Here is a 27,761-nt window from a genome sequence, read left to right on the forward strand (position 1 = left end):
GAACAAGTTGGCAGTTGTTTGGAATCTTCTCCACTTGTGGATGATTTTCAGGACAGTCGAATGATTGATTTCAAATTGTTTGGAGATCTTTTTAAATCCCTTCCCAGACTCGTTGGCATCTATAACCTTCTTTCTGAAGGCATCAGAGAGCTCTTTTGATCTTGGCATGGTGACGCCGCACACTTCAACAACAAAGAGCAAACCAAACTAAATGTCTGAGGTTTAAATAAGACAGGTTCCTCCAAGATCCTCTCTAATGATGTTCTAATCATTTGCACCTGATTCTAATTTTAGGTATTTGAAGTAGTGATAAATGTAGGGGTGTACTTACTTTTTCCACATGCGAAATTTGCATTTATATTTATTTAAATTATACAATGGACTACAAAATGTAAATGTTTCATGATATTTGTTATATTATATCACCTTTATCTACCAATATTGTTGAAATGAAGATCAAATAGCTGTATGTTGAAATATATTGAAAAAGTCAAAACTTTACATGGGGTGTACTTACTTTTTCACGAGACTGTATATATAAACAAAAATCGGGCGCTACTTTTGACTCACCCTGTATATATGAAAAACGACCAAAGTACCCGTTCTAACAGACAGGATAATTCAGCCAGAATTATGGATGGCTTAATTACCCCAGAATTACTGTACTTTAGTACAACTTGTAATAAGACAATGTACCTTACCTCCCTTTAACTAACTAACTCTGTCTCTCTGGGTTCAACATAAATAATGATTTACCCAAAAATGGTAATCAATTTCGTCCTGATTCGGTGTTATTTTAAATGTTAAAAATGTTAAGGTGGTTGCCAATTATTAGATACATCTTTGAAATGCTGCAATCCTTTCCCAGTAAATGAATATAACCGAGCTGGGGTTTTTAAAATCCACATCAGTGTTTTGTACAAATAGAATAAGAATTTCTTTTTCCCACCATTTTTCTTACGGAAAAGGGTGGAAAACATGAAACCAATGAATTTTATTCAGGAATGTCCAAAAAATATTTGTCCATTCAATTATACCTGAGTTCTAAAAGTGAAGAGCATAAATTAATTCTCTTGTATCAAATTTATTTCGCTTTACTTTTACAAGTTTCCAAGGAAAGACTATATGTATGCAGAGGTAAAAGTCATTGAGATGATTCTTTGGCTCTCGTCACACCATGAGGACAGCGAACGGCATCGACGTTCATTTTCCACTAAACCATTGTGTCAGTCCGGAGGTACAAACAGTGCAACATGTGTGCGGTGCCCATGTCTTGGTTTGGTCGCCGACCTTGCGACCGAAGTAGTGGTTGTATGTGACCTTGAGACGATTGGTTATGCTTTTTCTGTTGGGTATGAGGCATATACTTGCCATATACATAGCAAAAGCAGTTTGCACTGTTCAGGCACATTCATATATTCATATCAATCTGAAATATAATATGATAAGATGATTATAATACTGAAGTATAAACACAGTATTAAAAGAACACTCAAAATACGTGACATTGGATTTCCATTTTTTCTGTAACCCTAAAAATCCTGGCGTGTTGGGTTAATTCTGATTTAAGATTCAAAATCAGCATATTCAAATTAATCTAAGACACATACTTGTACCTCATTAGCAAATTTATTGTAGACCGGTGTTGTGATATACGCAAGATGATGAAATAAGTTTCGTATTATTTTGCACTTCCATGAAACTTTGTTTGGTCAAAATATCTAACAATGATCACTGCGATTAACTCGTCATGTTTTCTTGTAAATTTTAGAATGAGGCCAAATGAGAAGCATTAGACTCAAATCAGCATCAAAGCGTCAAACCAAAATAAAGTCCCTTGCATGAAACATACCGTAACTCTTGAAAATGCTTACGTCCTTTATAAACCCTCATTTTGAATTTTCATATTGACAGGAAACAACTTTATAACTCGGTTCAACATAATAAACAATGATTTAAGAGAATTTGTTTCAAATAGTTGCTACAATTAAACAAGTACGTTTGAGAGCATAGTGACAATGAAATGGCACATTATGATAAAAAGGTGACCTCTGCAGGGCATTACCATGAACTACTACATAAAAAAGGCGGGGTACAATGGTGTTTTATGGATTTTCACAACAACACCAATGCCAGCTCTCCCACAAGAATCGATCTCTGATATAAAAAAAAATACAGAGGCAAAACTCCGTCGGAATGGCGACCCGTCCGTAATTGTAACCCCGAGCCAACTACCTGTTTCTGCAGCACTGGTGCTCCGTATAAAGCATGGTGCATGATGATGACAGCGGACAAAACAGGAAATCATTGTAAATCCAACAGGATGCCTTTCTACTGCCTGACGCATTGGTTTAAAGCAAGCAGTATGGGTCATCTCCATAGAGATGTTGAGGTAATTCACATTATTGAGTTCCACAACCAGCCCCAATGCCAGATGGAGGAGATGGTGAAAGTCCAATAGCAACCTGGAATTGTTGACGATTGTCCAGGTAAGGTTGCACATGTTTAAATCCTTCAAAATGATTAAAACTTGATGCATTCCTCCTGCAAGGATGAAGCGAATGGCTCTGAACCAACAGAAATCTCGACGACAAATGCTTGCACTGTGCTGCAGACAGAAGGGTCGGAGATGGTGTGAAAGCCTGAGAGACGGCAGACAGAGACGTTGTCTGTGCACATACAAACAAGAGCGCTTCACACTCGCCTCTGAGCCGTCAAGGCTGGATATGAATCTCGGTCCAGCTACAAACTGCCATCCTGGTGTATCGCAGGAACAAATTCCTGCCCTCACCTACAGCGAGCATTGCATCAGCGGCACAGCTGCACCCTCAGCCGATGTTGCTGTACTTGCAGCCTTGTGCTGCATTCAAAAGAAGAAGAAAGAATAGCTGACAGTCCAGCAAACTCATTAAAAAAAAACAAAAAAAAAACAGCAAAACCTACATATTTTGGAATTTTGCACTCGAGCTGAAAAAGAACAGTCTGAGGCTTGGAAAGGGCTACAATTCTGATGGAAGGACTTTATAGGGGTTCAAGATGCCTTTGGGATCCATGAAATGCTTGAGCCTCCGCATTAAAGCAATCGCATCAGATGACTTGCTGTAGCCAATTGCATTACGCTTGAGGACACCCAATCCATGCTCTGCAGATATACTCCCACGATGCTTTGCAGTCCAACCGTATACAAAATCATCGAGGTCAGAGTGCAATTTGGGGTCATGTGTGGTAGAAGAAACATTTAGGTGGAGGTTTCCATCACCTACAGGGCAGGAGAGAAAAATAAGGGAAAGGAAAGAAAATGGTGATCAAGATTGTGTATTGTGTAAGAGTGGACATCATAACAGAATAAACTCGCAAGCATCTCAAAATGCACAGTGCACACACATCCGCTTTGGACTCGAACGAAACTTCATGGAAACAACAGCTAAACAATAAAATGAAAATGTAAAATTTATTACTTCGTGTTCTCCATATTCTCATAATAAAGGTTTGTTGAAAATTTGATGACAACATCTAAAGTGGTAGAAACGTTATACTCAGGACATGGACGCCAAACACCACACGTACATACATACATAAACACACACACACACACACACACACACACACACACACACACACATACATACATACATAAACACACACACCACACACACACCACACATACATACACACACACGCACACACACACAACACACATACATACACACACACACACACACACACACACACAGACATGCACACACACAACACGCATACATACACACACACACACACACACACACACACACACACACACACACACACACACACCACAAACACACACAAAACACACATACATACACACACACACACACACACACACACACACACACACACACACACACACACACACACACACACAAGACACATACATAAACACACACACACATACACACACACACACACACACACACAACACACACAGACACGCACACACGTACACAACACACATACAACACACATACATACATACATACATAAACACACATACACACACACACACAAACACACAACACACATACATAAATACATAAACACACACAAATGCACACAAACAACACACATACTCACTCACACACACACACACACACACACACACACACACACACACACACACACACACACACACACACACACACACACACACACAACAACACACACACACACACACACACACACACACATGGGTAGGACATCAACTGCGCCCCAGGGCCAGGGGCACGACAGTTCCTCTGTTAAATCATGAGTTGATCTTAGCACATCCTCACTTATCTGGCCTCATCTACTCCACAACCTGGAGGACCATGATAACGACAACGTAACCTTATTTTAGGAAGGGTTGTCCCTCCAGAAATGTAGCAATGGACATCTTATCGCTATCACAGAGACTTCTTTTTTTTTCTTCACAGAAGTGAGGCTCATGGAAGAGCAAGAAAGATCGAACAATGGGACACATCTCGGAGAAATAAACGAGGAGGATAAGAGGAAAGGAAAGAGGTGAGAAAACACTGAAACTAGCAAATAAGATGGTTGGGTTAGGAAAGTTTATTGGGGCTATTAAAGATTATGGGAAAGCCATGGGGATGACAAGAGATCCAACCACCCCTTCACCAGTGGTTAAAGTCCTAAAAACAAATAACTGAAACCCCACAGGCCAACCCTAAGGACAAGTTAACCCAATCCTAATCTACTTGAGTAAGTGGGTGTCACCCGTTACCAATGAGGTCAGTGTAACAGAAGTCCCAATTTGCACCTTCCACAACCAACTGCTCAGGCTCCATGCCTTGCATTGCACAGAAAGAGGGTCATGTCTCAGAGTGAAACCTTTCCCATTACCCCATATCACAGCATAGTACGTTTCCTTATTGTGCAATAACCTGCAAGGCCATGGATTCCTTTTACCTAAAGTGTGAGGGATCCTAAATAAGGTGGTGGCGGAGCAACCGTAGTCGATGGCTCTGTCCCAGCTTGAGGATCATTCTGAGCCCTCCATTAATCTCGTCTCCGAGCACCACCAGAGCTTCGTTGCTCGTTTCAGCAACGACACATTTTAACATCGTTGACATTTTTTTAACCTTCTCCTTCTCCACTCAGTCCACGTGCTAACCCTCTTGGCTACAATTGCCCATCACCCATACTAATTCCCCCATCAATTGGAATGTTTATCCACAGATAGTCCACTGCGGTTTCTCAATATTAGCGGATTATTTCTCAATATATCGCAGCAGACTATTGGGCCTTACCCAAACTTTACTTTCCATTCAGCAACACAACTTTCCACACATGGTCTGGTTGGTTGTCCAGTGACAGTTCGAGTGACCAAGGCTTGCATGGACCCACATTGATCGCTTAGCCCAGTATTGTGGGTCATCATATATGATGAGCTGTCCCGAGCCTCAGGGAGGGTGTGCTAGACAGCTTGCCGATCCTCATAGCCTGTGTCCCACAGGTAGCCGTGCTTTCCCCAGAACTTTTGACGTCTTTCTCCATGACATTCCAGAACCTCCTACTCATGTGACAATCCTTACTTATGCAGATGACATGTCCATAGCAGCACAAGACGACACCACAAATACAACCACTCGCTACACCAACAATACAAACCACAACTCCAACACCGGCTCGCACTTAACAGAATCAACATCTCACCAACTAAATCAACAATCACTCTCCTAACCTCGTTCAAATGTGAATCCAACTACCACCCAACAATCACAGCACACAACCATCACCGACCCCAAAATACCAGTCAAACCCCAAAATACCTGGAATCACACGTTATCGTCACATGACCGTCACTCAACACAAATAACAAACTGCAGCTAAAGCCGATGAAAAACTCAATGCACTAAAAGCATTAACCAATACCAAGTTTGGTCAACGAAACTTATCCCGAACCACAATTTACAAACAGTTGATCCAAATCACTATTGACGATGCCAGCTCAAGTTGGGCACCCACCAGTTGGGCACCCACCAGTTGGGCACCCACCATAACCAAAACAAATGCGTTTAAACTTTAAAGTTCAAATAACACAAAGCTAAGCACTCAGAATCATCACAGGCTGTACCCAACTCACCGATTTATAGATCATCTCCATACCAAAACAAAAATACATGCATTCCAACACAACCTCCATCGCAGAAACACTTCATTGAAGCCACTCAAACACGACAACACTCGTGTCAACACCTGTTCGATTACCCACGCCCTCTCAGACACAAAAGATCTCCCCAGCAACTTACTAGAACAACATATTTTCAAACGTGCCACCTCCACCTTTAAACGTATTCACAATCACCTCACCACGATCGCTTTGCAACAGCAACAAAAGAATAAAATAATTTAAAAAACCACACCCTGTGATATAATGCATATAGTGTAGCAGCATAGCAAACCTGTTGTGCATTTTGTGATACAAGCACCAAATTTGGCACAAATGTACATTAATATGTTGCGAACATTTTCAGATATTGGGCCACTTGAAATTCCGTAATTTTTTTTTTCAAATTTTTTCAAATTTCGTAATTTCAAATTTTTCGGGTGACACCGTCACAATTTCGGTCTTCGAGGCCGGCCGATTATAGTGGGGCGGCTTAGCTCAAATATTCAAAAGAATTGTGCATTTTGTGATACAAGCACCAAATTTGGCACAAATGTACATTAATATGTTGCGAACATTGTGTGGTCAGCAATGAAGACGAGAGTCTGAATTACATGTATGCAAAAGACCTTGTGAACCAGTGAAGCAAATACACGGGTAAGCATGAATTAAATCTAGGGCATGATATAATTTCCATGATGTTTACCTCTACACTCAATGGTGGAAGGAGGTAATGTTTTGATCCCAGCTTGTCTGTATGTCTGTTTGTCTGTTAGTCCACAAAATTCCAGACAAAGCTTGTAGTAGTGGTAGTTGTAGTGGTAGTGGTGATAACAGAAATTATTATATAGAACTGAACTTATATTATTATTATATGCAGAAAATAACTTCATTTCTATATGCCCTGCAGTGGACAGGTTAATTGGTTTATGCACTGAAGGGGTCACCCTGGTGTGCACTGCTGTGTTCTGCCTCACTGAGTTGTTCAGGTATGATGTACTCAGCACAAGCTTCCGGTCGGCCGGAGGTGGGGGTGCGGGGCCTGTCACGGAACGTCAAAACAAACGGCCTGCCGGGGCCGCCCAAAAGTCGGGCGTGAGGGGCGCGTCCACTAATGGAACGCCTCTCGCTTCCCAGATCGAGGGCCACGTGGTCAGGAGAACCTCGTCCCTTCCGGTCACACTTTGCCTATCGGCCGGCCTCGAAGACCAAAATTGTGACGGTGTCACCCGAAAAATTTGAAATTACGAAATTTGAAAAAAAAAATTACGGAATTTCAAGTGGCCCAATATCTGAAAATGTTCGCAACATATTAATGTATATTTGTGCCAAATTTGGTGCTTGTATCACAAAATGCACAATTCTTTTGAATATTTGGGCTAAGCCGCCCCACTAATACTCGACTTGGAAATTCAGCCCACATGTTGCATCATTATTGAGGCCTAGCTGTGCCGCAGGTGTAGTGCCCCTGCAGATTCGGTCAGGATTTTGGAATTTCTTGAGTGCAATTGAAAATTCGCATACGCTTAGCGAAATACACCAAGGGATCGAGAACGTCCACCAACTAATGATAGTCGACAGGATAAGCTGACAGTTTATAGCTGGGTCAATATTCAAACCCAGACGAGACAGCGTGTGCAACAACACTGAGTAAACAACCGACATGGGATAGGTCAACAAAATAAACTTTTCTGAATATACAATGCTCAGGTCGATGCAGTTAATAGGTTTAAGAATGTTCCCATCATATCCAATCATACCCACTGTCTAATGGACTTTGTATCCTCTTCCGATAAGGTAAACTTCTATCCAACCTCAAGCCTGCTTCGGCAACAAGCCCAGGAACAATCAGTTACATCAGAAGAGAGGTGGTAAAAAGCAAAGGGTCATTGACCTGTCTACAATCCACCTCACATCTGCCTGGGAGTCAGAAAACACGACACCCATCCTCCAATTAGAAACAAAATAAGGGAATCCATCATTGCCACAGATGGCATGTCTTTCCTGTTTTCAAACAGCTTTAGTCCGTGGGCTGAGTAGGGTTTACATGCACCACCCCCCCCCCCCCCCACAACTTAACTTCCCGGGTATGTCCATGTACCCCCCACCCTAGGGTTTAGGAAAAACCATGTTAACAGAAAAAAAACTCATTCCCAAGGTACCTCCCACGCATATTTTGATGTTACCCCCCCTGTGTCAGTGATTTCCCAAAATTAGGGGTAGGCGAAATTCAAATGGCCATAACTTTTTACCTAGTCATCCAATGGTTGCATATGACCCCTCAAAATGTTTGTCCTGGGACACTCTTTACAATGATATGTGTTATATGCAAATGAGGTCACTAATGAGGTCACCAGAGGTCAAGCTATGAGGGAATGAGTTTTTTTTCTGTTAACGTGGTTTTTCCTAACCCCTAGGGTGGGGGGTACATGGACATACCCGGGAAGTTAAGTTGTGGGGGGGGGGGGGGGGTGCATGTAAACCCTACTCAGCCCACGGCCTACTTGAAATCTGACAAGTTTGGATTCCATCCCAGTCACTCAACTTTGGAAATGCTGCTGCTCCTCTCTCTCTCTCAGCAGTGGCTAGACACCATTGTTTCTCAAATAAGAGGCCAAGACCATCTCAATGGATATATCTGGGGCATTTGATAGTCTGGTGTTGGCTTAGCCAACTTAGTCTGGTGTTGGCTTAGCGGTTAGGGTGCTGGCTTGGGATCCTAGGATCCTGGGTTCGAATCCCGGTCGTTCGCTGAATTAACACCAGGGGGTTGACTCAGCCTGTCATCCTTCCGAGGTCGGCAAATTGAGTACCAGCTTGCTGGGATGAATGATCCCGGTGTGTACCCCAGTTTAGAATAGGTACACCGTATCCCTGCGCATCGTAAGAGGCGACTAAGGGTTGGCGTCAGGAAGGGCATCCAGCCATAAAAACATTGCCTCAAACAGGGAACCATGATTGTCATGGGGCCCGCAAGGCTGACCCCCGCTCTAGCGGGGAAAATGGCCTTAAAACGATCATTCATTTGACAGTCTGGCATCCAGCTTTCCTTGCCAAGCTCTGCCTGTGGCATACAGGGCCGCCTTAATCCTGGATTTCTGACTTCCTCATCTCATGCAGTCAATGCATTGCTAGCACAATAACCTCTCCTATACCACGTATTTCAAAATAAAATCAGCCGTTCCTGTAGGTTTCCTCTGCTAGGTAGTGCATTTCACACCAAAGACTCAACAATGAGCACCAAAGAGCTTTCAAAAGGCCTCCAGCATAAAGTTATGGAAAGGCACAGATCAGGAGATGGGTATCAAAATATTTCAAAGGCCTTGAATATCCGTTGGAGCACAGTCAAGACAATCTTTGAAGAAGTGGAAGGCGTATGGTACCACCAAGACCCTGCCTAGATCAGGCCGTCCCTCCAAACTGGATGATCAAGCAAGAAGGAGACTGATCAGAGAGACCACCCAGAGGCCAATGGCAACTTTGAAAGAGCCACAGGCCTTTATGAAAAAGACTGGTCACTGTGTGCATCATGCAGACCAGTTTCTGAAGCGCACCATCAGAGTGCTGGCATCATTCAAAGACACTCCAGGAGAGAAATCAGAGGAGACACTGACAGCACAGGCTGTGGGACATTTTGGATCGGTTCCCCTGGAGTCAAATGCAAAGCTCACACCAATCAATGCAAAGCAGTTCCTACAAAGTCTGATCAACAACATGGAGAAGCGCCTCTCATTTGAAGGTGAAATGCTTCATGATCTCAGCGTTCTGGATACAGACAACTGGCCATCAACACCTGGTATACGGCATGGTGAGGCACAAGTGAAACGACTGTGCAGGCGGTTCAATCTTTGTGAAGAGCAAGCAGTTAATGGTATGAGAGATTTCCTTGAGCACCCAGACAGTGAGCCTGAAAGCATAAAACCACTCATACGATGCATGCAGACCATCCCTTGCAGCACTGCGGAGTGTGAAAGGGGCTTCAGTCTCATGAACAATGTATGCACGGACAAGAGGTCTACACTGTTGTTGTCCAATGTAAGTAATTTGATGATGATCAGCATCAATGGTCCCCCTGTAAGACTTTTTGAGCCAAGGAAGTACGTCACAACATGGTTGAGAAGCCATCGCTCTGCCACGCAAGCAAGGAGGCAATGCACACTTCAGATGCCCGAGTACAACTACAAACATATTTAGAAAGCTTTGTAGACTACCAGGCTACCCACCCTCCCATTCTTACCCCACCCCAAGCACACTGCCAGCAAACCAGGTGGAACAGGAGCTGGGCTGTCTGTTAGTGTTCCATCCTTTTTCCAGAGCTTGTGGACTAACACAGTGAACCCAGTATGGATACTTTGATGATGTGAAGTGCCTTTTCAACCTTTATTTGTTAATACATTCACATAACATCTAAGCTAAATAGCTCTTAACTGGCTGAGTCTTGTTGCTAAAAAATTGAAAATAAATTGATGTTGATAACACATGACCAGTCTTTCAGAATGCTCTCAATTACGTGTAGATGCATACTGTATGCATTAGTGAGTGTGGTGGTGCTTATGGGGTGTCGCTTCAGGACGGGTGTCGCTCCGGGGCGCGTCGCTCTGGGACGGGTGACTATGAGGCTGGAAGGGAAAAATCACAGTATACCCACTACAAAAAACGAGACTACACCACTGTGTGCATGTGAGAACAATATTCCAAGCACTCCACAAACCCACCATTTCCACTCCAGACGGAAGCCTCTCCTCAGTGAAAGACACATGAAAGCCCGCTTGGAGTTTGCAAAAAAGCACCGAAAGAACTCTCAGACTGTGAGAAACAAGATTCTGTGGTCTGATGAAACCAAGATTGAACTGTTTGGCTTCCGTCTGGCCACTCTGCCATGAAGCCCAGATCGGTGGAGTGTTGCAGTGATGTTTGTCCTTCTGGAAGTTTCTCCCATCTCCACACAAGATCTCTGGAGCTCAGCCAGAGTGACCATCGGGTGCTTGGTCACCTCTCTTACCAAGGCCCTTCTCCCCCGATTGCTCAGTTTGGCCGGGCGGCCAGCTCTAGGAAGAGTCCTGGTTGTTCCAAACTTCTTCCATTTAAGAATTATGGAGACCACTGTGCTCTTGGGAACCTTCAATACAGCAGAATTTTTTTTTTTGTCGGCTTCTCCAGATCTGTGCCTCGACACAATCCTGTCTCTGAGCTCTGCAGGCAGTTCCTTCGACCTCATGGCTTGGTTTTTGCTCTGATATGCATTGTGAGCTGTGAGACCTTATATAGACAGGTGTGTGCCTTTCCAAATCATGTCCAATCAATTGAATTTACCACAGGTGGACTCCCATCAAGGTGTAGAAACATCTCAAAGATGACCAAGAGAAATGGGAGGCACCTGAGCTAAATTTCAAGTGTCATAGCAAAGGGTCTGAATACTTATGTCAATGTGATATATCAGTTTTTTCTTTTTACTAAATTTGCAAAACTTTCTGAAATCCTGTTTTCTCTTTGTCATTATGGGGTATTGAGTGTACATTGATGAGGGAAAAAATGAATTTAAACGATTTCAGCATAAGGCTGCAACATAACAAAATGTGAAAAAAGTGAAGGGGTCTGAATACTTTCTGAATGTACTGTATGCAAATCCTCTTCAAATTTCAAGTTAATCAGATGAAAATTGAGGATTTTAGAAATTTAGCCTATTTTGACCTTTTGGCCTATGTTGACCTCAAAAATACTCAGTAGTTGAATTCAATGACCATATGTGCAAATCCTCTTAAAATTAAAAGTCAATCGGATGAAAATTGAGGTTTTTAGAAATTTGACAAAGTTGGTGACCTTTGGGCTGTGTTGACCTATTGACCTTTTGACCGCAAAAACAATAGGCTTCTTGCTTATGGCCAAATGTACCATTTGGTGAAGTTTCGTGAAGATCGGTTGAAAATTGTGAAAATTGTAGGTGACTGACATACAGACAGACAGACAAACAAACAGACAGACAGAATAACGCACAAGACCAACCAATACACTTGAAAAATCTTCGATTTTCGCAAGTAACAAACAAACAGACAGGAGTGAAGACATAACCTACATCACCATGGATGATGGTGGTAAACAATAACAAGACCAAAAGTCTAACAGCGGCGTAGCCGGGCTTGTAAAATATTATAAACCACAAACACACATGATTAGCTTTTTAAACAGTCGCTAATGGTGTTTATAACATTAAACAAAGAAATTTTGAGGAATCCAGACATCCATGAGGTAAGTTTTACTTACAGATCTGAGCGAAGATCTACTGTAATCTATATACCCCACAAAGGTTGGAGCCCCATTTACCAAGCAGCTAGCTAGCGCTTGCCAAGCCAGCCGTTCTTCAAGGGTTTTGAATGGAGTGCTTGCTCGAATGCTTAAACTACTTGGCGATCTCTCCACAAGAAACTTTGTAAATGAACACACACCCAATGTTCTTGAGACCCGATCATAGAGATACTGTAATCTATATACCCCACAAGGGCTGGGGTGTGTTCATTTATCAGCAGCTGGCTAGCGCTTGCCAAGCCAGCCGTTCCTTAACGGTTTTGAATGGAGTGCTTGCTCAAATGCTTAAAGCACTTGGCGATCTCTCCACAAGAAACTTTTCCCACAACTTTCTGCAGAAAATAATTTAATAGGGCCATTTATAGGATAAACTTAAAAAGCATGTATGAGGGGTTGGAGGAAGGTGGATCACCTTACCCAAGTGACCATATCCCAGAATATTCTTGGTTCTGTCAGCAAATCGTTGCCGCGTTGCAGTGACAATGTCGTACATTTTACTGATGGAGACGCAGATATCATACTTTATCACATGACCATCATGGAGGATAGCCTCGGGGACTCGCTCTCGATACGCCCATAAAGTCTGCGGAATATTGAGGAAAGAGTTGGTTGTGAAGAGTTGGACAATAAATGACATAAAAACAGATGCAGGTATAATAGTTCAATGCTCAACCAACCTTCACTTTTCCAGGTGAAGTAGCAATTGTACCATCAGCCACGTGTCCTTCTTGCACAACCTTCTCAACAAAAGCCGACATCCTCTCATTGTCTTGGTGGCTGTCTGAACCCACCATTTCCACAACAACATAAAAAGGCAATTCACCTGAATGGGTAAACAGGGAAAACAATAATGCTCAATTCAAGAGGAAGATTTGATGTCAGAACATTTCTACATAGCAGGGAGGAGCATGGAAACACACCAAAACAAAAGAAGATTCTGTTTTAACAATATACGAGTTTGTGTTATATCATGTAGCATATGATATGTAACATGATATCTCGTAGCATATGTGTTTGTGAAGCACTTCCTTATACAATTGCTTACCAGTGTACGAGTGTCATCTTTTAACACTCACTAATGCGGATTGTGGCTACTTACACATACATCCTCGTGGAAGGAAACGGCAGCAATTTAATACTGGCTCCTACTGGGTGAGAACACTGGAGACTTTCTGTACACATCAAATGGCTGCAAACGCTTTTCACACATTTGTGTAATTTTCAATTTCAGGTCTACTGGACACACAGGATAAAATAAAATTTTAAGATGATGCAACATGCAAGAACATGGATGCTTCCTGGTTGCCCAAATTTAAGCATTAACTGGACAGCATAATGCAAAGAGAACGTCTCTTTAGGTTGTTTAGAACTTTTGTCTTGGGCAACAAATATATATATATTTTTGTCTGTTTCCGGTTATGTGACAGACCCTATTTTATTGCAGGAATTATTTTTTGTTTTATTGTCTCCCCTTGCTACTGGCAGCACCTACACAACTGTGGTTATGGTGGCAGTGTATTTCACATTGCTTATAGAGTGAAGATGTCATCTTCAGGACAAAAAAAACTGTTGAAAAGAAAACAAGACCGAAAGTCTAACAGCGGCGTAGCCGGGCTTGTTTGATACTTTAGTTGGATAGTATGACATGGATGGAGATACCAGTTAGCAAATAATGTAAGTATTAAATTATTTTGAAGTACTCTAAGTCTCTAAGCTGTCTGTCACCATGGAAGTGAAGAGATTGCATTGAGACACTGGTTTATTCTATATATTTCGAGTCAACAATGAACCAACCATACACCGCTTCAATCCAGTAACCTTGCAGTCATAACAAAGGGATTGCAGTGTCATGATTATATTTACTATATTATTATTATTATTATTATTATTATTAATGTTATTATTATTATTACGAAAACGATACTACTGTATTAAGAAAACTGGGCTAATTTGTCCGAAGCAGCCCGAAGGTGAGGCATGAAGGCATGAAGCCTGAGGCCTATACGTATTGTGTCGTTGAAAGACCCATTAAACACCCATGCTTTCGATATTTGATGGTCATTTTAACAATCGGTTTGTTTGTGTTTCACACTGAATGAAAAACGTAAAGATAGAGCATGGCGATTGTGATATATGACAAGTTCGATTGAATGTTTGGCTTGAACAGCATAGAAATGAAAATGGTGGTGCGTGGAGTCAGCTGTCGTAAGCCGTAATGACATCAAATACGTAATCGCATCACATCACCTCTGTCATGTGACGAGATCCTCAGCTCTGATTGGTGTACGTTTGTGAGGGACATACATACATACATGAATACATACATACAAACAGTGTTCTAGATGGCTTTGCCCTACGGGCAATGCAGTAAAAAATATTGAAAGAAAAAAAGAAAAACAACTTAATAAAAACCTCCTTGTATGTGGCGGGCCCCAAAGCCAATCTGAACTGCCGTGGATCGACATTGATCCGGGTTTCTATATTCAGGATATTTTGTCCTCTCCCATCAAGTTTCGTAAAGTTGATGATGACATTTCGCCAGAATCAGAGGGGATATGCGAAATGCAAAAATTGTCTTCAGTTCTAATAGATTCCTCAAAGCAGAGAACTAGAATGACCCTCAGTAGAGCGCACACCTCCACCAGGCTGAACAGATTATGTTTTGTATCCCACTGATAGGCCGGATCTGGATTCGGACCTGAACCAAAATCTAATCGGCTTGTTCTTGTCACTTACCCTACTCGTCCACCAAGTTTTGTCATAGCTTGGCAACAAACTTTTTGAGATATAGTGCTATATATCGGTTTTAACTCGATCACTCAATGGTGAAGAATCACTTTAAAATTCTAGTATTTGGATCCGTATCCAGATCTTCACCAAAATCTAATCTATTAATCCTTGTCATCAACTTTCGTTTGAATCCGTTCATAACTTTTTGAGATATTGTGTTCACAGACAGACAAATAGACAGTCAAGTCAGGCATGGGTGAAAACATAACCTCCATCCACCTTCAGTGGCAGAGGTAACAAACACATCCTGCCGTTGCCAAAACCTAGCAGGTACGTGCAGGCTGTTAATTATATTACATTTTAAATAAATACTGACAATACACTTATCTATTATTTCCCACAGGGCCGACTAGTGGGATCATCTTTTTTAAAGAAAACGTTGATAGCATTTCAGTTGTCCAGATGGTTTCAATGCATCGCGCTTTTTGAATTTTCATAATAATATACACCACTGAAATTACACTTTCAAACTACAAAAGAGAATTTGCAGAGAAAGAGTTGATGGATATGCCTTCATCCGCACGAACAACATCATTTAAACGATATCTAATGATTGTAGTATGGCTATAATACCTTTGGAGAAGGATCACTGGAAAAAATAGACAAATAAAATTACCCAGCTCCCGAGCCATTATGCTTTTGTGGCCTTTATGCAGAAACGGAGCTGTTTTTTTTTTTTTGGCCTTCCACACCAGCTTCAATAAAATGACATGCTTTACAAAGACTTCTGTGCTCACTTGAACTATCACAAAGCAAAGCTATACCCTGTGTAGTTTTTTTCCATTGGTCAATGATGCTTATGATGTTTACCCTTTCAACATAAGCACAGACATGGAGTGGTAAATAGAGCATGTCCAATTTTTCCACGAAGTAGATTGGTACGCTGACCAACTTTGTCATACATGATGAAATTCATACATGAGATTTAAAAAAACATTGACGATTTTAGGCGACCTTGACCTTTTGACCTCAAAAACAATAGGCTACAGTGACCCAATATGCAAATCCTGCTCACAATCGGATTGTACCTTGTGATTGGTGAACTAATTCAATGATCCAATACACAAACCCTGCTCAAATTTCAAGTCAATCGGATGAAAATGGACAATTTTATTTAACCTTGACCTTTGACATTTTGTTTAAAAAAAACAAAACAATTGGATTCCTGCTTTTGATTGGTGAACCAATTCAGTGACCCAATAAACAAATTCTTAAAATTTCAGGTAAATTACATGAAAATTGACGATTTTATGTGATGCTATCCTTTGACCTTTTGACCAAATTATTAATTTGGCTTCTCCATATTCTCATAATAAAGATTTGTTGAAAATTTGATGACAAAACTGAAATGGTAAAAAAACAAAAAGAATTATGTTTAAAAAAGAAAGACAATGTATGTCCGTCCACCTTAAACGTATAACTAACTGCCAAGGTGAGAAAGATCGTCACAATGGTGCACGACTGATACTTTTACACAGCTCAAACATGTTTTATAACGATTCCAATAATTTGCTACAATGACCAATGTGCGAAACATGATGATGATGCTCTCCAATCTTTTTGAAACCCATTTAATTATCGACCGACACAAACCAAACCACACCACACCCAACAAAAAACACCACCACATCACAAACAAGATGACCGGAGATTTGTATAGCCCTGCAATTCCACTTTAGACTTCATCGGTTGTGACTGACCACACCAGAAATAGGAGGATCGAGTCCCAGGTGAGTGTGCACAAGGTGAGCACATCGACGATCGAAGAACTCTATCGCCGAGAGAGTCTCGCCCAGGCGGGCTCGGGCTGCGCAGAGGGTGGCCAACACCCCAGGGAATCCCGTGCACCCTGTGGCGAGAAAATGCAGCTGAAGGTGCTACTGAAAGAAGAGGAGAGGCACAGAATTTCCTACTTGCAAAGTAATGGATGTTGTGTGTACAAAGCAAGAACTGATCAGGATTATTGTACCAAGGTAGGCCAAGCTAACTCCGACGGGCATAGCAGGACACAACAGGGCAACAGACGTCACAACACCAAGTGTGCCTTCAGAGCCAATCATTAGCTGCTTTAGGTCATATCCTGTGTTGTCTTTCCTCAGCTGGGTCATTAAGTCAAGAATTTGTCCATCAGCAAGAACCTTGGGGTTAAATACACAGGGATAAAAAAGAGAACCGTTGTGGAGTTATGTGCACATAAAAGACGTCATGCATCACTTTCACACAGTTGGTTTGGGATAATACATTTCATTTCACATCTTTTATAGCACCAAACTCAAATCTCACGCCCAACCAATTCTCACCTCTCATCATCCTGTTTATGTTTTCCTGTATCTCTCCTTACACCATGCGTTCATACCTCGCACTTCAATGTATTTTACAACTTGGTGCTAATTGCATCACAAAAATAACTGGCCATTCTCGAGTGCACTCCTGTATTTCATCATGCACCTTACCGCTTGCAAACCCAGAACGTTGCCATGGAGACTGCCATATCGTATAAAACGCAGACCACCAGCATTGGTAGACACAACACCCCCAATCTGGCAGCTACCCTTGGAGCCGAGGTCCAGAGGAATCACGTGTCCTCGTTCCTCCACATATTGCATTACTGACTCCAAGACGCACCCGGCTTCACACACCAGCACACCTAAACAGGAGGATTTCATAACAAAGCATGGGCATGGTACACACAATTCTCACTCCCACACAATCCTCAACACCCTTCTTTCCATTGTGAAAACAATTAATTTCAACAACTATCACACCTTGCCAATGGTCAAAGTCAAGGATATGGTTCATCAATGCCATGGAAACAATAACTTCATCAAAGATGGGGACTCCACCCCCAACAAGACCCGTGTTTCCACCTTGTGGGGTTATGGCAAGACCCCGTGAATGGCAGTGTCTGAAAGGCGGTGAGAAAGGAAGAACACTTCAATAAAAAGGAACCAGAATTACGTGGAGCATCAGGTAAAAGAGAAGTAAACGTGCAAAGAAAATGGAAACAAATACATTTTATATATATATACTTCAGCTAAAAAGAAAAGAAATGGGAATTTTAAAGTTAATAACACCATAATGGATACAATAGGCATGAGAAAAGTTTTTAAGATTAGCAAAGGAAATATATATATGAATGAATGATGGTTTTTTTTTTAAGGCCATTTTCCCCGCTAGAGCGGGGGTTCGCCTTGCGGGCCCCATGACAATCATGGTTCCCTGTTTGAGGCAATGTTTTTATGGCCGGATGCCCTTCCTGACGCCAACCCTTGGTCACGCTTTTACGATGCGCAGGGATACGGTGTACCTATTCTAAACCGGGGTACACACCGTGATCATTCATCCCAGCAAGCTGATACTCAATTTGCCGACCTCGGAAGGATGACAGGCTGAGTCAACCCCCCTGGCGTTAATTCAGCGATCGACTGGGATTCGAACCGAGGATCCTAGGATCCCAAGCCGGCACCCTAACCGCTAAGCCAACACCAGGCTGACCTGACCGCAAAGGAAACGGTGAAATAAAATGAAAAAATAGAGGGCTGCAATCGGAGATCACTGATTGTTCCCGTTATAGCCAACTCGTTATATGAGCCAATTTGTAGATCAAAAAGCAAACTTTAAAAAGTTCAAAATGCAGAACACCATGTACACCAAAAGTAACGTCTAAACATAAATGCTTCCCTTTGGGAACCATAATAATTAAAATAATTAAATAATACTAAAAATAAATAATTGAAAAATTAAAATATTTAGATTGAAAAAAAATTTGAAAATTAAAAAAAATTGAAACTTAAATTGAAACAATTTAAAAATAGAAAAATTAAATTATTTTTAAAAATTTAAAATAAAAAATTGGGAAGAATCTTACTATAATTCACCAAATGTTCATCTGTCTGTCTGTCTGTCTGTCCGTTCCCAGGTACCGCAAAACGGCTGAACTGATCGCAACGATATTTTGGGTGGGTAATCCTGGGACTCCCTGTAGTAAAATAGGCTATATTGTTTTTCCAATTTTCCCAATTTTCCAATTTTCCAGTTTTTCCAAACACGATGGAATTATATTTACCGATATGAACAGTGATGTGGCTTTTATTGAAATTCTACAAATACTCTTTATATTTTGATAACTTGCGTGTGAATGTTTATATAAATGTTTATATAAATTTAACGGATGTTTATATAAATCGTTTAAAATAAAAAAAAATCCTTCATTTTCTGATATTTAGCCTTTTCATTTGAGCCTCCCAATTGAAGCCCCGCCCATAGGGCGGGTACCGTTGCTAGTACACATAATTGAACATTACATAATTGAAAATTGTATTAAAAAAAAAAATCAAATAATTGAGTAACAATTTAAAAATTAAACAATAGAAAAATTCATCTTCAAAAAGTGGGACACCACGGACACCAAGACTAAACACTTAATGCCTCCCTCCAGGAATGAACCATAAAGCAGGAGAAAAAAGGTAAGACGGAGAGTAAAGAAGTCAAATTTACCTTAAAATAAGCGAAACCTCCTCGACCGTCTGAGGCTTCAGTAGAATTTGCGAGCGACCTGCATACAGGTAATGTGGAATTAGCGAGCATTTCCATCCCCTAAAAAAACGGACATGATAAGTTTCGTAATGGAAATTTAACTGTAATAATGGTAAAGCAAAATTTCAACTTGTTCAATCTGCTTCTCCTTTGGAAATCTCATTCCTTCACAACCTTGATTGATCTTATATACATCACTGAATCTGACCTTGAACATTTCGTAGCCAATCGACATTAGCCGAGGCAAGGACGTCTGGATCTGTCAAAGCACGATTTGGAAGAAGTTGCTGGAAGAAGGCCAAGTCTTCCGGCTCCAGAATTGCAAAGGGTAGACGGATTATGGTGCTCGCACCGATGTTACTTTGTATGTCACCAGCAGTTCGTTTCCCCGTCTCTTCGTGCAATACAAGCGTCTCTTCTCCAGATTGAAATTTGCCTCCCCCATTTGGCAAAGCAAGATGGCGGCAAATTAGTCGCTGTGTGGATGGGCAACGGTGGCGAAGGTTCCATAAGGATCTTGATATGAGCAATGGCAACATTACAACACCTATTGAAGATACAAAAAGGTCAATAACACAGATGAACAAGTTCAACTCGTCTTTGATCAGTTTCTGGATTTGATTCTTGGCCTAACTAAAAATCGTCGTCTCAGTCTTTTGTATGAATGTGTACAGTCGGGTCTTCGAGCATCCAATGGTGGACATTAAAGATCCCATTGTACTTTAAGAAAAGAAGAGGCCATTGTATGCCGGTACCCATGTTACAAACTCCATCCCCAATATATACTGCACCAGGACCACAGCCATACCTCCGAAATGATGTACACCCACAACCATACCTCCGACATGATGTACACCCACAGCCATACTTCCGAAATGATGTACACCCACAGCCATACCTCCGACATGATGTACACCCACAGCCATACCTCCGAAATGATGTACACCCACAGCCATACCTCCGACATGATGTACACCCACAGCCATACCTCCGACATGATGTGCACCCACAGCCATACCTTCGACATGATGTACACCCACAGCCATACCTCCGACATGATGTACACCCACAGCCATACCTCCGAAATGATGTACACCCACAGCCATACCTCCGACATGATGTACACCCACAGCCATACCTCCGAAATGATGTACACCCACAGCCATACCTCCGAAATGATGTACACCCACAGCCATACCTCCGAAATGATGTACACCCACAGCCATACCTCCGAAATGATGTACACCCACAGCCATACCTCCGAAATGATGTACACCCACAGCCATACCTCCGAAATGATGTACACCCACAGCCATACCTCCGAAATGATGTACACCCACAGCCATACCTCCGAAATGATGTACACCCACAGCCATACCTCCGACATGATGTACACCCACAGCCATACCTCCGACATGATGTACACCCACAGCCATACTTCCGACATGATGTACACCCACAGCCAGGAGCTGCAATACACATTAGTGATGGTCGAAAATATGGAAAGCATGATTCAATAAACCCGTTGCCAAGTTATACTTGAATCCACCAAAACACTATATCAGTTTAAAAGTTAATAACAGTTTCATGGAACTGCCATAGAAGTTGCAAAAGCAGGAATTATGATGAGACACGGTCATCAACTCTACACTGGACACAAAAATTTGGCCTAAATAAGCCATCCACTCTCATCTTATAAAGGATATGATTAAATATTCCGCGTACAAATTGGAAATGGTCTTGACAAGGTAGCTCAGTGGTAGTGTATTCATCTACGAGCTGCCTGTTTCGAGCCAGATTTCTAGTCACCCCGGTGCTTTTCAGTCATGGTTAAGTGAGGTGAGGACATTTGTACCATGGAGTACAGTCAAAGGAAGCGTCCTGTCGGATAGCACCTAGTTTGTGGATGTCAGAAGAAGACCACTCCTTTTGGAGCAGCACCACGCAGGATACTCACTCGAATGGCTCATTCTTCCCAGTAAGCTGGTACTCATTTTGCCAACCCAAGGATGACAGGCTGAGTCAACCCACCTGGTGTTAATTCAATGCAATGTCAGGGGCTTGAACTCAGGACCCCGAGATCTCAAGCCTTTACCAATAAGTCAACACCAGGCTTTGGGGATGTTAAACACCCCCATTATACCTTATGAGAGCAGGAAGTCATTGCGTGCCAACATTCTAACCAAACTGTAAATTCCTGCCACAGCGACTGCTGGGAAGGCATTGGCAAACCATGGGTTGTATTTCCTGCAAAGAAACAACTTTAGCAGCACCAAGGCTCCATCTATAACGGTGTGCGGTATTTGGCAACAATGACGACCAAGGAGTTTAGCCGGTCACTTGAATGCTCTCTCTAAGATGGTGAGCTTCTCAATTCAGTACATCAGCTGGCAATGCAGGTCAGATATACAGGTTAGATTGCACCTGGGGGGTCAGGTGGGAGAAGGTAAACCCAGGACCAGACAATCATGAAGTGATTATGCTAGACCCTCAACTATCATGTGACCTCTCCCCTGTAAAACAGATACTTTGTAACTATCATCATGACAAATCTACAACAAAATGTGATCCACATCCACCTACAAGGCCCTCATCGGCAGTTTGATGTCGTAGTATTCATCCCTCTGAGCCGGAACCCCTGCCTCACACCTTGCTCAGGTTATAACAGCGTGGAACCCAAGGCCTTCAATATCATTGGAATCCCTCGCGATGAAGTGGAATCTATAGGCCTATCGCTTCCACATCGCAGACAGGTCGGTGGTCTCTCTGTCTTCTACCGCCTCCTTCCTGATCTTCAACCCTTTGCTTCTTTCTTGCTCCCCACCTGCCGCAGGTGTCTACAGGACACATGCGGTCCACCCTTCTGATGAAAATACCTAAATTCGGAATCACTGCTCACCCCTACTGATTCGTTTCTATTTTTTTCCCACTTGTGGAAGCAACCTCCTCATTTTATTCAATGCAATTATTCGCTCCAGATCTTCGAGACAATTGTTCACCACCATTTCAGATCATCCTCCATCTGACATCAAAAACCATAATCTTTTATACTCCCTTGCCCCCCTCCCCCACAACCTCCTCACCAACAAGCACAATGCCACCTCTTTTCAACATTCCTGATTTCCTTCTGGAGTGTCCTCCTATATATATATATATACATATATCTCTATATCTATCTATCTATCTATCTATCTATCTATCTATCTATCTATATATCTCTATCTATTTATATCTATATCTCTCTCTCTCTCTCTCTCTCTCTCTCTCTCTCTCTCTCTCTCTCTCTCTCTCTCTCTCTCTCTCTCTCTCTCTCTCTCTCTCCGTCCTAATTGGTTCAGTGTTCTAGGTCTTCCATGACCCTTGACTTTGTATACAAAAAAAGCTGAACTTTGTATACAAAAAAAAAATATGGATATAAATACCACACAGCATCCTTCGCGAAGATTAGGCGAGTCATGGCCGGCGTCCTGGTCAAATTACAAATACCTCCCCTAATCTGCAGGGGCACTGCAATGCATCACACCAATGACCATTGAAATATGATGTTTTAGAACTGTCATCCATAACAGAGGAAAAGATAGATTTAAAACACAAACGTGATCAACTTCTTTCCAGTTTTTTTTTTTATTGCTTACGGCTTACGCACGTTTTATGAAACATTTAGAATGTTTTTCAAAACTCTTAATACACCATATAATACTATGACTCAAACATCCAAGTTTTACAAAACTCTTGATACAGTTTCATTAGTTTGCATCAAAATTGGAATTTTAAGTCTCCTTTTCAATTTATAGAATTACAGTCCTCAAGTTAAAAGCGCATTTCAAATCTTATTGTCCTTTCAGCAAAGCTCCGAATTTTCTTTTTTCTTTTTTTAGATACACACACTGCTCATTATTGATAATTGCTTTATCCATGTGTAAACCATGTGATAGTAAATTAATAATCATCTAAGCGCTGTTTTGAAGGCTGATTGTTGAAAACAACAGCAGTATGTGAAAATATGGAGCAGGCAGTTCAACAGAGATGACGTTATGGTTGTGGTCGTGGTTGTGTGGGTGTTTGTGGTGGCGCTTGCCGTGGTGGGCATGGTCAGAGTCAAGGCAGGGGTCAATAACATGCAGTTAGGCCTAGGCAGTCTGCTGTTTCTAATGGAATATGGGCAATAATAGTTGACCACATCATAAACAGAAAAACGGGTTGATGGTTCAACCAAATCCAAAAAGGTCTAATGTGGCAAACATCATCTGAGTATTCTGCACAGAGATCCGGTAAGTGTATTACGTATTGTGCATGTGCTGTACAGAAAGTTTATTCAGTGTACACTCGTTGTGCAGTGCAAGGCCATACGACGTGCATTGCCATACTACGTGCAATGCCATAGTACGTGCATTGCCATACTACGTGCAATGCCATAGTACGTGCATTGCCATACTACGTGCAATGCCATAGTACGTGTATTGCCATACTACGTACTGTCGTGCCAAAAACATTGGCACCCTTGCACTTTTTTCAAATAATGCACCATTTCTTCCAGAAAATTGTTGAAACTAAAAAAAAAATTTGGTATCCACATATGTATTTCTTAGGTTTGCAGTGGAACAAAACAAAAAAATCTGAAAAAATTACTACATCTTAGCTCATTCCACACAGAAATCTGTCAAAGGTCATGGGTCTTGCAGCAGGACAATGACCCCAAACACTTTAAAAAGCACCCAGGAATGGTTCAAGACAAAACGCTGGACTGTTCTGAAGTTGCCAGCAATGAGTCCAGATCTAAATCCCATTGAACACCTGTGGGGCTATCTGAAAACAGCAGTTGGGAGAAGGCACCCTTAAAATCTGGGAGAACTGGAGCAGTTTGCACAAGAAGAGTGGGCCAAACCACCAGTAGAGAGGTGTAGGAAGCTCATTCAGCGCTTGACTGCAGTTATTTTGTCCAAAGGCTGTGTGTGCTACCAAATATTAAGTCTCGGGTGTCAATAATTTTGTCAATACCATTTCTTTTTATTTTCTAATTTTAAAGGATATATTAAATTCTGAATAAAAAACAAAGGTTCTGTAATACTAACGGTGAAATAAAGAATGTGGAGACAAATAGTTGTCAATTTCAACTTATTTTTAGAGAAAATTGTGAGTTCTTTGAAAAAAGTGGGTGCCAATATTTTTGGCCACGACTGTACATTGCCATAGTACTGTATGCTCTGTTTACAGAATTGAGAAGAGAGTCTGCTGGTGGTCGTAGTCGTATTCTAACCAAACTACAAGAAATGGCTGTTGTTGAGCTTGTCAGAGCAAGGAATGAAAATCCACCTCAAAGAAATACAGCAGCATCTGTTCACCGACAATGAAATATTCCAGGGAATCTACAGTACAAGTGTGACAACAATTGCCCGGGTTCTAAAAAGGCACCAAGTAACTATGAAGCAAATCTCCTTGGTACCTTTTGAGAGGAACATTATGATAGTCTTCTGGTGTGCTCTCTTTCTCAAGGATAATGGAGCTGGAATCAGACGTCAATCAACAGAAAATAATTTATGTGGATGAAGCTGGCTTCAACCTGACAAAGGTCAGAAGATGGGGTCAGGACACAATTGGTCAGAGGGCTGTCGTTCTAGTTCCTGGCCAGCGTAGAGGAAACATCAGCAGGTGTGCTGCCAGTTCTGATGATGTTGTTGTGGGTCACGGGTCATTACTTGGGCTACAATTCTGCTCAGCTTCTCATCTTCCTGGAGGAGTTACAGCAGAGCCTTGGCCAAGCTGGCGAAAACATCACGTACGTCTTTAGCTGGGACAATGTTAGTTGTCACCACGCTGCAGTGGTGCAAGCATGGTTTCCTGGACACTAGCGATTTAGACCACTGTACTTGCCACCATATTCCCCTTTCCTTAACCCAATCGAGGAGTTTTTCACCACCTGGAAGTGGAAGGTTTATTATCGGCACCCTTCACAAGCCACCCTACTGGAAGCGACGGACGAGGCATGCAATCACATTACTCCAGAGCAGTGTCAAGCTTGGATTCACCATGCATGACGTTTTTTCCCAGGTGCATTGCACAGGAAAAGATTTGTGTGACGTTGACGATCATTTATAGCCGGACATATGAGAGACAAGATCAACAGAAATTATGGCATTACAATAACAATGTTTATTTTACTGTACTGTTCTGTACTGTACTGTAATTTACTACTGTAATGAATACATTTTTTTCTATTTCTGTTCTAAGTACAGCAACTAAAATCTATTTTGCCGTTATATTATAGGTTTTTTGACAGACGGATATGTTGTTTGTTTTAGTTATTTAGTAGTGATGATATTGTCGATTAAGATCAGCTGGGAAGGATGGTCGAACCAGCCTTAACTCCCGAGACGACCTCCCGATTCTGGTGGTTATTTTGGGAGCGCAGGATCGAAGAGATACGAAGGCTTAATTCAATGAACACACGGGTTTATTCCCGAAACCACGAAACATGCAAACGTGACAAATGAAAAATGCAAAAATAATGATTTGGAAGCAAAAATAAACACGGAATGAACATAACGAAAATATCTGAGGTAAAACTAATGTCTACTTTCAGGGACCCTCCATGCTGTTACAACCATACACACACAGGGAAAGGTAACAAAATAACCCCGCCCCCCCCCTTAGCCGGCACTTATCGCGAGCCCATAAAGGGTCATTTTTAGAGATTGATGGCGGTGACGAAGCTTGATGGTGCCAGCACAGAAAACGCACAAGATAGCGATGGCCGACGAAAGACCCACGTGTCGAAGGCGCCCAGAGCCGTGGGGCGAGTAGCCTAGACGGCCTCCTTCAGGTTCCTCTACCATCTGGGGAAGCACAACGCTGCCTCCAGCTCCCGGGTGAGCCCAGCAGTCCGAAGCTCCTTGCGCTTGGCACACACAGCTCTCCTCAAAAGCACAAAGAATGGCGAAACCTTCTTGTCCGACCAGCAGAGCTCACACGCTCTTCTTCTTCAAATTGAGAGCCAATAGTCAAGCTTCTTGCTGCCCCTGTGCTCTCCCTCACCGGACCAATCACGTCACTCGGGAGGCGTGGCCTGCCGGTCCTGTTCCCCACGCTCCTTGCACGGTTGCTCCGCCTCCACTGGGCGGGTCCCTTGCCGTATTCGGTCCATGGGGGCGGGCTTAGTTTGGCCGGTTCCTGCTTGGCTTGGCTGGTAATCGTTTTAAAATGTTAGGAAAGACTACAGAGGGTTTGAAGCTAGACTTAAACCCTAGAGCTAATTAGCACGGCATCATCCCCCATATGATGCACATTTAAACAACCTTAAGCTACACTTTCCCTACTTGTATACATCGAGATGCTTCTACACGTCACACGGTCCATACTATTCCCTATACAATTCTACCTTTCCTGCGGTATTCTTTTATCTACCCCATAAACGTAACAATATTATTACCTCCTCCACTGAATGTGGACGGAGGTTATGTTTTCACCCCTTTGTTTGTCTATTTGTGAACAGGATATCTCAAAAAGTTATGGACAGATTCGGACAAAACTTGGTGGACAGGTTTGGTGTGTGACAAGGAAGAATTGATTCAATTTCGGTGAAGATTCAAATGCGGATCCACCCAGATCAGAGAATATTTTAAATTTATTCTTCACCATTGAGATGGGGCCAAAAACAAAATGTAGCACGATGTTTCAAAAAGTTGTGGAGGACTTATGACAAAATTAGGTGGATGAATTGGTTAAGTGATGAGAGCAAGACAATTACATTTTGGTTAATGTCGGATCCAGATCTGACCTATCAGTGGGATACAAAACGTACTGTTCAGCCTCGCGGAGGTATGCGCTCCACTGAGTGACGTTCTAGTTTCATCTTGTTTTGATTAGTAAATAAATGATAACTCATCATTTCATCACAAGTTTTTGCTTTGATGCGTTTATTTATTTATTTATTTGGAGTTTTGTATGTCCAACTAACTAGCTTTTGTAAATAGAGTTAACAGGTGATTTT

The 27,761-nt window shown here is 42.0% G+C and overlaps 1 protein-coding gene across 5 annotated transcripts in view; it reads right to left on the reverse strand.

Moving 5' to 3' along the window:
• Positions 1-1,064: 1,064 nt before the first annotated feature.
• D2HGDH (D-2-hydroxyglutarate dehydrogenase) overlaps positions 1,065-27,761 on the reverse strand; it is a 32,900-nt gene continuing 6,203 nt past the window's right edge. For 4 of the 5 annotated variants that reach the window (XM_078774238.1, XM_068114874.2, XM_068114866.2 and 1 more), the window contains exons 2-10: positions 19,983-20,321; positions 19,736-19,793; positions 18,004-18,143; positions 17,692-17,885; positions 17,208-17,376; positions 16,944-17,087; positions 13,126-13,271; positions 12,866-13,031; positions 1,065-3,259 (exon numbers count right to left, since the gene is read on the reverse strand). In XM_078774238.1, the coding sequence (XP_078630364.1) occupies positions 3,000-3,259; positions 12,866-13,031; positions 13,126-13,271; positions 16,944-17,087; positions 17,208-17,376; positions 17,692-17,885; positions 18,004-18,143; positions 19,736-19,793; positions 19,983-20,313 (1,608 nt within the window). In that variant the 5' untranslated portion in view covers positions 20,314-20,321 and the 3' untranslated portion in view covers positions 1,065-2,999. The remainder of the gene's footprint in view (positions 3,260-12,865; positions 13,032-13,125; positions 13,272-16,943; positions 17,088-17,207; positions 17,377-17,691; positions 17,886-18,003; positions 18,144-19,735; positions 19,794-19,982; positions 20,322-27,761) is intronic. The other variant, XM_078774247.1, reaches the window with a different exon arrangement.

Source organism: Myxine glutinosa, chromosome 1, assembly GCF_964187855.1.
Source record: "Myxine glutinosa chromosome 1, kmMyxGlut1.1, whole genome shotgun sequence".
NCBI classification, from domain to species: Eukaryota; Metazoa; Chordata; class Myxini; order Myxiniformes; family Myxinidae; genus Myxine; species Myxine glutinosa.